The sequence below is a fragment of the Tupaia chinensis genome, unplaced genomic scaffold, assembly GCF_000334495.1.
Source record: "Tupaia chinensis unplaced genomic scaffold, TupChi_1.0 Scaffold144822_1, whole genome shotgun sequence".
In the NCBI taxonomy this organism is placed as follows: Eukaryota; Metazoa; Chordata; class Mammalia; order Scandentia; family Tupaiidae; genus Tupaia; species Tupaia belangeri.
In genome coordinates this window covers 61,689-73,579 of record NW_006204683.1, presented here as the reverse complement: position 1 = coordinate 73,579, position 11,891 = coordinate 61,689, and the positions used below count along the sequence as shown (strand labels likewise).

General features: G+C 48.2%; 1 protein-coding gene across 1 annotated transcript; it reads left to right on the top strand.

Moving 5' to 3' along the window:
* The first annotated feature begins 6,488 nt into the window (after positions 1 to 6,488).
* Positions 6,489 to 10,841, top strand: LOC102498088 (chromosome-associated kinesin KIF4A). Its single transcript, XM_014583815.1, has one exon. It carries the CDS (start codon positions 6,617 to 6,619, stop codon positions 10,304 to 10,306), a length of 3,690 nt encoding a protein of 1,229 aa, XP_014439301.1. The 5' UTR covers positions 6,489 to 6,616; the 3' UTR covers positions 10,307 to 10,841.
* Positions 10,842 to 11,891: the final 1,050 nt, after the last annotated feature.

Here is an 11,891-nt window from a genome sequence, read left to right as displayed (position 1 = left end):
CCACCTCCAGGAAGTCCTCTTCCAGGGCAGAGGCAGCAGGGTCATGGTGCAGGAAGAAGGAACAACATAAACCCATGATTTCAGCACAGGGTCATCAACAGGTGAAGTACCAGGCGTACTCCCTGTAGGTCAGGAAACGAGTTTCGCCGAGTCCTCCTAACTCATCCACACAAAGGTTTCCAGAATCCTGTCCGCAGGCTTCCTGTCTGGCAGTGAGCACTCCCAAACCCACCAGTTCAGACAGCCAAAGAAAAAGCCAAACGCAAGCACGGACTTCTGACATTAGCACCCTCTAGAGCAGTGTCTGCAGTGGCCCCAGGAGGGGCCGACAGGGGCCCTGGCTGGAGCCTGCTTTGCCTGCGGCCCTGTCTCATGCGATCCTGACTGAGCACCTGCAGCAAGGGTTCAAATTCAGGAGAACTCAGTGTTCAGAATGCTGGCCTCAATCTCGGGTACATATTACCCTCCACTAAACCACTGTAAAATACGGATCACCGAATGTTTATACAAACCTGGTGAACAGCCGATCCGAAGCCCTGCAGCTACAGCTCCTGGTCTTCGAGGCAGCACTCAGCCTGGGCCCTCCCAGGCAGCAGGTGAGCTCAGCCTATGTGTCAGGCCTCAGCTTCCTGCTCTGCCTCCCACAGCCTTCCCCGCAGACATCCTGGGAAACTGTCCTCGGAGAGCCACCTTGCAGGGTTGTTAGGTCCTGTCCTAGGACCGCTCTTGACTGGCCCTCCACAACCGCCGGCCCAATCAGAGCATCTCCATTTGCGCCCCCCCCCCCACAGGATACGTTCAAGATATCACGTCCCAGAACAGGTTTGAAAATATCCACCTGATACCTGCCAGCACCTACCACCATCCCACCACCCGTCAGACTTTGCAGAGGGGCAGCTGTGCAGTCACCATGCCAAAGCCCACTCTAAGGAAGGGCTCCAAGAGGCCACCGGCCAGAGTCAGAGGTAGGGATGCGGGAAGCTTAGGAGCCGTTCCCTGAGAGCAGCTCCACCTACCTGCACAGGTGCTACAGCAGGCGCCGGACACCAGCCTCTCGTCCACCACGGGCATCGCCAAGTTCATCAACAATGCATAAGAGCACATGGCCAGGGAATCCAGGTACCCAGCAAGTACCCGCCACACCTCCCACAGGGTGCAGACAGCCCAGGTTTGCTGCCATCTGAGAACTTGGCTAAACACACCCTCTCTGAGGGCACCACAGCCGTCACCATGACAGCAGCTCAAAGTGAGACATAGCTAAGCTCTCTGGAAGAAAGACTCTTCTTAGAGCCACCTCACCTTTCAATGGCAGGGAGGGCTGTGACCATCAGCTCAGTCTCTGTGAGTGACACGATGTGAAAGCAGAAGCATTTAGGCCAAAAGCCACCCCTCATCATCTGCGTAGTAATAATCTTAGCCACAATCTAAAATGCTAGTTTGAATCAGACTCTGTACCTGGGCAGGAACCAGTGAGAGAGGAAGAGAAACCGGGAAGCCCCAGTTCCAGGATTTCCCCTGGTCCTGGAGAGATGCCCACAGCCCCGTCCTCTGCATGACCACAGCTGAGGGTTGTTTCTGTTTAATCTCAGGGACAGTCTCACGAAAAATACTGTCTATGGGGAAGCAGCCATCTCAGAGCCCTTTGTGGTCAAAGTAGATTTTTCACTTTTCTCCAACACCAAGTATTAAATGGACTGAAGGACAAGGGCACTTTAAATACACTGGTAAATGCTGCTTATATTCTAGAGTGCAATAAGACATTTTAAAAAAGTAGACACATAATGGAAAATAACTTATGAAGCTCTCTGTCAACAAATAACATTTTTAATACAGAAAACTTAAAAGAGTCTTCAAATGTAGAGAAAATAACAATTGAGTCAAATGAAGTTACTTGTGCAAAACACAACTGAATTTATATGGACCAACTATGGAAATTCAAATTTTGAATTTAATAACATCCGAAATCATTAAATAGTGATAAGGCTAAAAAATTGTTCATGCTAAAACACCACAATGTGGGACCAGCAGGTGGCCTGTTGGTTAAGGCACTGGACTCCCATATGGCTGTCCACAGTTTGAGTCCCTGACCTGGCAGGTTGAAAATCACGCCATGCATGTGTACGTGCATGCCCCAAATCCTGAGATGAGAATAAAGGAGAAGGGATTGCAACATAACCATCCCCCCTCCCAAAGTGATTTCTCACTTTCCCTCTCTCTGTTTCTCTCTCGCTCTGGCAAGTGTGCACACCCTATGGCAAATAAATAAGTAAATTAAAAGGGAGGAAAAAGACAAAAAAAAATACCAGTGTGTGAAACAAGTAGCCTTCCCCAGAAGCCCTTATGGGAGTGCGGTTTGCTCCTTCTGTTTCATGGAAAGCAAGACATTGTTGAGGTAGGCAGCATAGTTGGTGTGTGTGTATGTTTGGGCATGCGGGCATTACCTGGACATAGTAAAAACAGGACTCATGGGAGGCCAGCAAATGGCATAGTGGTTATGTCACTGGACTCCCATATGGCTGACTGTGGTTCAAATCCAGGACCTGGGTGGCTTGAAAATCACACTGGGCACTTGTGCGTGTGTGCCCAAGATCCCGGGAGGAGAATGGAGGAGGAGATGGGATTGTAGCATGGCCATCCTTCCTGGGGGGTGATTTCTCACTTTCCCTCCACTGTCTCCATCTCTCTCTGGTGAGTGCACATGCCCTATGGCAAAAAAGAAACAACAAAAAACTCTAAAAACAGACTCGCAGTTTATTTTAAGACAAATCTCAACACTGAATGATCATCTGTGCACTACCATAGGCATGAAGTGAAGGGCATTTCTCTGATGTGTGGTTTTACAGACTCACCTATGTCAGCCAAAATTTGTACTCCTCAGTCCTTAGCCAAAACCAAAATAAAGCCGTCAATGTTCCTATTCGAACACCCTGCTTTATGATAAAATCAAAAAAGAAAACATGTATTTCGATGGTGGGGGAGTGAATCAGAGTAAGTTATCAATATTAAAAAAAAAAAAAAACACTAAAAGTTTACTACAACCAGGAAGTCTATGAATCTCTTGTTCCAAAAACAGGACAATTCTCGTTACTATTTAAACCAGTTCCTGTGATCCTGGAGGCTCTGAAAACACAAGAGTGTCTTTGGGAAACTGAAAACTTCCAGCTTCCAGAAGACAGTTTAACATACTTCATATGAGAGACATTATGATATAAGACGTGTCCAGTACTCCCAATAACGTAGTAGGATAATTTAAACCATAATTAAAAAAAAAAAGACCATTTCCTGGTCCTCCCTCCCCACTTTACGGGTGAGAACATGGAGGCCATGAGTGGCTGAGTTGCACAGTGTAGTGACCAAAGCAGGAACCATTTCCCATAACCCAGGGCCCTTTTCCATTACCAAATATGACAGGACTGCCATGTTCACGACATATCTGATCAACACAGAAAATCATCTACTTAGCTGTCCCTTAAGTCAGATCATGTCTCTGACCCACAGGAGACTGCTCGAGCACTTGTTTCCTTTTCGAACAATCCGTTGAGAAAACAGGAATTTCATCCTGGTCTTTGCACTTACCAGCTACTGTCTGAGTCTACTACAGTACTTCAGTGTAAAAGCCAAATGGGCCAAATTCGCTGGATTGTTCGATTTTTTTGTTTTGTTTTGTTTTGTTTTGTTTTCCTGATCATATTTTTCTGATTTTTTCCCCTAACTTACTTCCCTGTCAAAAAAATGTCAAGTCCCCCGGGCGTCCATTTGTGGCAAGTGTGCATAGCGATGCTGAGGTAGCTTGCTGAGCCAAACACCTCAGATGGTTAGATTGTCTCCCCATGTGTTGGTCTCTTATTTTGTCATGGTATATGTTCTGAATTGAACCACTAGAAAGGTGATTGAATTTTTTAAAAGAACTATTTTATTTATTACTACTACTATTATTATTATTTAATTTGGCCAAGGGGGGGGGCGGGGAGTGAGCAAGCAAGCAACCAGGTGTGTCCACTAGGTGGGAGTCCAGCGTCTTAACCACTATGTCACCTGCCAGCCCCATGGTGAATTTCAAGCAAGTGACAGATGCAAATTGCTGTGGGCCAGCCCTGCAGTGTGTTGCTGTGTGGCACGTGTGAGGCGCGTGTGCAGAGCGTGTGCAGAGCGTGTGCAGCCCGCTAGGCTACCAGAGCAGCCAGACCTTGCCACCCACCACAATCCAGAGGCCCCTCAGACCTGTCCCCGCCTTGCCCCGCCTCCTGCCGAGTCCCCCTTCCTGGCCCCGCCCTCAGCCAGCCTGGCCCCGCCCCTCCAGCTCCGCAGCCTTTGCAGGCGGCTCCCCAAGACCTGGCTGGCAAGCAGCTGGCGGAGCGGCTATCCCAGCACATGTCCTCCTGTCCCCCATCCGGGCGGAGCAGAGATTTTCCACACCGAGGGACACGGGGAGGGTGTCCTCGAAGGTGAGGCGCGGCCCACGGAGGAATCCAAGTGGCGGCGTGGGCCAAGCAAGGGCTGGGCTTTGCGTCCTGAAGGCTGTCCCAGCCTCCGCGGCCACCGACTGAGGGCTGGGGGCGCTGCCGCCGCGAGGCTGTCCCTGCTGCGCTCTGATCCCGCGCCCGGGGGAGTCACGGAGCAGCCTCGGACTCGGTCATCCCCCGGCGTCCTGCCCCGCCAGGTCCACAGCCCTCCAGAAAAGCCACAGCGCACCTGCTACCGAGTCGCCGGCAAGAACCGAACTCCGACGTCGGGTCGGCGGGGTGAGTCCGAGTCATACTCGCCCTGGGCCCTGCTGGTACCGAGGCCGCCCGAGCGGCTGCGGCTCCGGTGCTCTGGGGGGTGGGGGGAGCGAAGCCCTGGATGGGGCTGTCCTTGAACTTTCGGAACCTGCTGGGAATAGGCATCTCCAGGCTGTCTGTCCAGGCTGCGGCAGGGGAGCCCCCGGCAGGGGCCGGTGGGCGGGCGCGAGCGCGGAGCGCACGCGGGCGGGCGGCTCCCGGCAGTCGGCGCTGCAGCTGGGAGCGAGTGCCGTCGGTTCCTTACTCCTCAGCAAGAGTCACCCGGCGGAGCGTGTGTGTGCGTGTGCGTGTGCGTGTGAGAGCGAGCGAGCAGTGGAGCTGGGCGTGTGGGGCGCAGAGACTAGGCGGCGACAGCCCGCAGGAGGCGGAGCGGGTGTGGCGGTGAGGCGGCCTCTGCTGGCGGCGGGATGTTGCTCGAATTCCTGGGGCTACTGGGGTTCGCGTGGCGCCAGGTGCGAGTCGGAATCCCAGCTGACCTCGGGAAAGCTGTGCCCTGAGCTAGAACCACCTCGGGCTAGATTCCAGCTAGCGCCTAGGGCAGCCCGACTGCAGACGCCCTCTCTATCCTTTAGCCCTTCTGTGAATTCTCAGCAAATGGAAACGTGCAAGTGTGCAAAAAGTGTATTCATTGGAAGCCGAGGTCAATGACGTGCCCTTATTCATAGTTCAAATTAATATGCGCATAAATCAGAAAACAGCGCTTAAGCCAGAACTGCACCCACATGTACAGGAAGGACTTCAGAAAGTTCATGGGGAAAAGAGGCTAAAAGTACTTTGGTGCAACAAAACTGTGGAATCCATAGTTCCTCCTGAAACACGTTGTCCATGAACTTTTTGAAGAGGGTGGGTGCGTGCTGCGTCTGATCTTGAATCTAGCTATCCAATGCCACTTCTATTTTACGTTCTGGAATTTCTGTCCTGGAGCTGATGACTAGCATTAGGGTCCCCCAGTGGTCTGGAACCCAGACGGGCTCACACGGATGACTCCATGGTTGAAAAGCCCACAGGCGTTGCTCACATCTCCCCAATGTGTGCGTGTGAGGATGGTTTTACGGGCGGTAAATTCCTGGCAGCGCTGACCAAGCACACCACTCCACTTGCTCTGTCGGTCCCAGTTCCACAACTCTTTTCCCTCTCAGCCCTCCCCAGGTTCCTTTCTAAGATCCAAGTTTACCTATTCTCAATTAGTAGTTCTTAAAACATGCATATGATCATAATATTCTTGCGGTTAAAAACAGAGTATAAAGAATTATATGCCAGCGAGTCCAGCAGGTGACATGTGGGTTAAGGTGCTGGGCTTACACGAGGCCAACCACGGAAGTGCATGGGGTCCCAGACTGCGGTATCAAAATCGTGTCCCTGGTATGTGTGCCTGCGTGTCCAAATTCCCCAGAGAGGAAATCTGAAGAAGGGCTTGCGGTGTGGTCAACAACCCCCCTCCTCTCTGATTTCCCACTTTCCCTCCTTTCCGTCTCCCACTGTAAGCTCCGTATGGCATAAACCTAAAAATATACGTATGTGTGTGTGTTGGGGTGGGGTGTCTGTGTATAAACAGGGATTTAATGAAAGGCCATCCTGCGGTTGAAAATAAATGACAGTTACTGCTTGGCGCCGGGAAGGGGCCGGCCTGGACTGAGAAGGTGCTCTTTGGCGCCGCAGGACCGCCGGGCTCCGCCTGCAGGCTGTCTGCACTCCAATTGGCTGGCTCTTCCGTAACCTCAGTAACCGATTTGAAACTTGGCGGTTAAAGCTCCAGTTGGAACAGGACGGTGGGAGACAGAGGAGACGAGGAGACCAGGGAAGGGAAGTTTAGTTTGAGAGGGTACTAAGTTAGGATGAAGGAAGAGGTGAAGCCAATTCCTGTAAAAGTGGCGCTGCGTTGTCGCCCTCTGGTTCCCAAAGAGATTAGCGAGGGCTGCCAGACGTGCCTTTCCTTCGTGCCTGGAGAGCCTCAGGTGGTGGTTGGTACTGATAAATCCTTTACCTACGATTTTGTGTTTGACCCCTCTACTGAACAGGAAGAAATTTTCAATACAGCAGTAGCGCCACTCATAAAAGACATATTTAAAGGATACAATGCAACTGTCTTAGCCTACGGGCAGACGGGCTCTGGGAAAACCTATACAATGGGAGGAGCATACACTGCAGAGCAGGAAAATGAACCAGCAGTTGGGGTTATTCCTAGGGTAATACAACTGCTCTTCAAAGAAATTGATAGAAACAGTGACTTTGAATTTACTCTTAAAGTATCTTACTTGGAGATTTACAATGAAGAAATTTTGGATCTTCTATGCCCATCTCATGAGAAAGCCACTCAAATAAATATACGGGAGGACCCTAAGGGAGGCATAAAGATCGTGGGACTGACCGAGAAGACTGTGTTAGTTGCCCTGGATACGATTTCCTGTTTGGAGCAGGGTAACAACGCTAGGACAGTGGCCTCCACAGCTATGAACTCCCAGTCATCCCGCTCTCATGCCATCTTCACCGTCTCCATAGAGCATAGAAAAAAATGTGACAAGAATAGTAGCTTTCGCTCTAAGCTGCATCTTGTAGATCTTGCTGGGTCTGAAAGGCAGAAGAAAACCAAAGCTGAAGGGGATCGTCTAAGAGAGGGTATCAATATTAACCGAGGCCTCCTATGCTTGGGAAATGTAATCAGTGCTCTTGGGGATGATAAAAAGCGTGGCTTCGTGCCCTACAGAGATTCCAAGTTGACTCGACTGCTTCAAGATTCTCTAGGCGGTAATAGTCATACTCTTATGATAGCCTGCGTGAGTCCTGCTGACTCCAATCTGGAGGAAACATTAAATACCTTTCGCTATGCTGACAGAGCAAGAAAAATCAAGAACAAACCTGTGGTCAATATTGATCCCCCGACAGCTGAACTAAACCATCTAAAGCAACAGGTACAGCAGCTACAGGTCATGTTGCTACAAGCCCATGGTGGTAGCCTGCCTGGGTCTATAAATGTGGAACCATCAGAGAATCTACAATCCCTGATGGAAAAAAATCAGTCCCTGGTAGAGGAGAATAGACAATTAAGTCGTGGTCTGAGTGAGGCAGCTGGGCAGACAGTCCAAATGTTGGAGAGGATCCTTCTGACAGAGCAAGCAAATGAAAAAATGAACGCCAAGCTAGAAGAGCTCAGGCAGCATACAGCCTGCAAACTGGATCTTCAAAAGCTAGCAGAGACTTTGGAAGACCAGGAATTAAAAGAAAATGTCGAGATTATTTGTAACGTGCAGAAAAGGATTACCCAAACATTGGATGAAATTGTTGCTTGCATGACTGTAACCACCGATACTGCGGTAGAACCAGAAGTTCAAGTGGAAACCAGTCCAGACACTAGCAGGTCTTTTGATGCTTTCACCACTCAGCATGTTCTTTGCCAAGCTCAGATGTCTAGGGAGCTGATTGAGTTAAATAAAGCCCTTGCACTGAAAGAGGCCCTGGCTAGAAAGATAACTCAAAACGACAGCCCACTACAGCCTATCCAGTTCCAATACAAGGATAATATAAAAAGTCTAGAATTGAAAGTCATCAGTCTGCAAAAGGAAAAGGAGGAATTGGTTCTTGAACTTCAGACAGCAAAGAAGGATAACAACCAAGCTAAGTTGAGTGAAGGCCATCGCAAATGTCTCCTGGAGCTGGAAGGTCAAATAGCTGATATGAAGAAGAAACTGAATGAACAGTCCAAACTTCTGAAACTGAAGGAATCCACAGAGTGTACTGTATCCAGACTGAACCAGGAGATATGGATGATGAAAAGCCATAGGGTTCAGTTAATGCATCAGATGAAAGAAGATGCCGAGAAGTTTAGACACTGGAAACAACAGAAAGACAAAGAAGTAATTCAGTTAAAAGAGCGAGACCATAAGAGGCAATATGAGCTGCTAAAACTTGAAAGAAACTTCCAGAAACAGTCCAATGTGCTGAGGCGTAAAACAGAGGAGGCAGCAGCTGCCAACAAGCGCCTCAGGGATGCTCTCCAAAAACAGCGGGAGGTGGCAGACAAACGGAAAGAGACTCAGAGCCATGGAATGGAAGGCACTGCGGATCGAGTGAAGAGTTGGCTTGGAAATACAATTGAGGTTATGGTCAGTACAGAGGAAGCCAAACGCCATCTGAAGGATCTTCTTGAAGACAGAAAGATACTGGCTCGAGATGTGGCTCAACTGAAAGAAAAAAGGGATTCTGGAGAACATCCACCTCCTAAACTCCGGAGGCACACATTCTCACTTACTGAGCTGCGTGGTCAAGTTTTGGAGTCAGAGGATTCTTTTACAAAGCAGATTGAAAACCTAGAGACTGAAATGGAGCTCAGGAGTGCTCAGATTGCTGACCTGCAGCAGAAGCTGCTGGATGCAGAAAGTGAAGACAGCCCAAAACAGTGCTGGGAGAATATTCCTACCATTCTGGAAGCCAAGTGTGCCCTGAAATATTTAATCCAAGAGCTGGTCTCCTCCAAAATTCAGGTCAGCAAACTTGAAAGCAGCCTGAAACAGAGCATGGCCAGCTGTGCTGAGATGCAAAAGATGATGTTTGAGGAAAGGAATCATTTCGCTGAGACAGAGACAGAGTTACAAGCTAAACTGGTCAGAATGGAACAACAGAACCAGGAGAAGGTACTGTACCTTCTCAGCCAGGTGCAGCAAAGCCAGATGGCAGAGAAGCAGCTAGAGGAGTCAGTCAGTGAAAAGGAAAAGCATCTGCTGAGCACCCTGAAGTGTCAGGATGAAGAACTTGAGAAGATGCAAGGAGTGTGTGAGCAAAATCAGCAGCTTCTCCGAGAGAATGAAATCATTAAGCAGAAACTGATCCTTCTCCAAGGAGCCGGCAAACAGAAACCTCATCTTCCTAAGGATACCCTTCTATCTCCAAACTCTTCTTTTGAATATATACCACCTAAGCCAAAATTTTCCCGTGTTCGAGAAAAGTTTCTCAAGCAAACCATAGACATGGAGGATCTAAAATATTACTCAGAACATTCTGTGATTGGTGATGGTGACACTGATGATGGGGATGATGAGGAATGGAAGCCAACAAAATTGGTTAAAGTGTCCAGGAAGATTAGCCAAGTGTGTTCCTGCAAGGGCTGGTGTGGGAACAAACAGTGCAGGTGCAGGAAACAAAAGTCAGACTGTGGTGTGGATTGCAACTGTGACCCCACAAAGTGTCGGAACCGCCAACAAGGCAAGGATAGCTTGGGCGTTGTTGGATGGAACCAGGATACCGAAGGTTCCTTCACACTAGAGGATCCAACGGAGGTGACCCCAGGATTGAGCTTTTTCAATCCCATCTGTGCTACTCCCAACAGCAAGATCCTGAAGGAGATGGGTGGTACCGAACAAGCGATATTAAAGAAGGCTCCAGCTTCTTCCTCCTTGGAGCTCCTGGAGTCAAAACATGTAGTAGCCGAATCCCAAGAAAATAAGGGTCCAGAAAAGAAAAAGAAGCGAGCTCTGGCCAGCAACACCAGCTTCTTCTCCGGCTGCTCCCCTCCTGAAGAAGAGGTCCACTAACGTTTGAGTTTTTATCTCTATGCCCAATCTGGCTTGGAAGATGCTCTCAGGCTGAAGCTGGGAGGGGTTTTGAATAACTTTTCTGAATTTCAGGTTTCTTGTTGTTGAAAAAAGGAACACAGTATTACTGCTACAAAGGGAATTTCTGTTGGATGCTGGCCCCCAGTCTCCAATCCTACCCCCACCCCCCGTCCAGTTACTACTGTCTCTTCTCCAGAGAGTTGCCAGGCCCACCCACTGAAGAGAGAAGCAACTGACCTTCCTAATGATTCATCAGGAACCAGTTAACAGTATGAGCTACCCTTATTTGCCACCAGTTAAAGCTGTCTTCTGATGGAATGAGGCCAGACTTATCTTTAGGTTGTAGCAGATTGGGGTCCATTCTCAGATTCTTCGCCCCACCTCAGGAGTGGGGTTAGGAGCATTTCTGCCGTGAACGTGGATTTCTAGTGTTTAAACAGTGCCCTCAATTAATTATCTTCCGTTTTTCTGAAGTAAATGAAATATTTTTAAATGTTAAGTAAATAAATAAACCTCAGCTCAAAGAAAAAAAGAAAGCACTGCTTAACACAAGATCATCGTTGTTTGCAATAGGCTTCAATTAGGAAACTATTACAAAATTTGTTACTTGACAAAACTTATGTTTACTTATTTTTTGTATTTCTAATATAAGTATTATATCTTGAGTTTCTTCTTAATACAAGTTTTTTTCCCAAGATTTTTCAGGAAAATATCTGAATTCAGATAGCAGTACACAAGGAAAACAGATAAAACTGAAACTGGTTAAAACATAAATTCAGGAGACCAGCAGATGGGGTAATGGTTATGTTACTGGATTCCCACCTAGTCAACTGTGGTTTGAGTCCCGGACATGGTGGGATTTTGATTCTACATTTAAGTGAGATCCTGCAATACTTATTTTCCTGAGTCTGGCTTTTTTCACTTAACATAATGTCCTCCAGATTCATCCATGTTGTCACATATGGCAAGATTTCCTCCTTCTTTAAGGCTGAGTAACATTCTATCGTGTGCATGCGCATGCATGTGTGTGTATGTATAAAACACCTTCTTTATACATTTGTCAGTGGATACTTCATTTGTTTCCATACCTTGGCTATTGTAAAGAATGCTGAAGTGGGGGCCAGAAGTTGGAGTTGTGGTCTAGCTGGACTCCACAATTTGAATCCTGGACCTAGCAGCTTGAAAAACACACTGGACACATGTGCATGCATGCTCAAAATCCCACAAAGAGAATGGAGAAGGGCTTGTTAGCAGGGTTATCATCCCTGGGGAGTGATTCCTAACTTCCCCTTGTTCTCTGTCTCTGTCGAGCACATGTACCCCATGTCAAAAATCTACAGGAAAAAAAACAGAAATGCTGCAGTGAGTATCAGAGTGCAGATAACCCTTAGATACTGGTTTCATTTCCTGAATATATACCTAGAAGTGGGATTATCACTGCTGTGTTTTACAGTAGTTCCATTTTTAATTTGTTGAGGAGCTTCTATACTGATTTCCATGGTAGCTGTATCAATTTACATTACCACCCACAGTGTACAAGGATTCCCTTTTCTCCACATGGAGC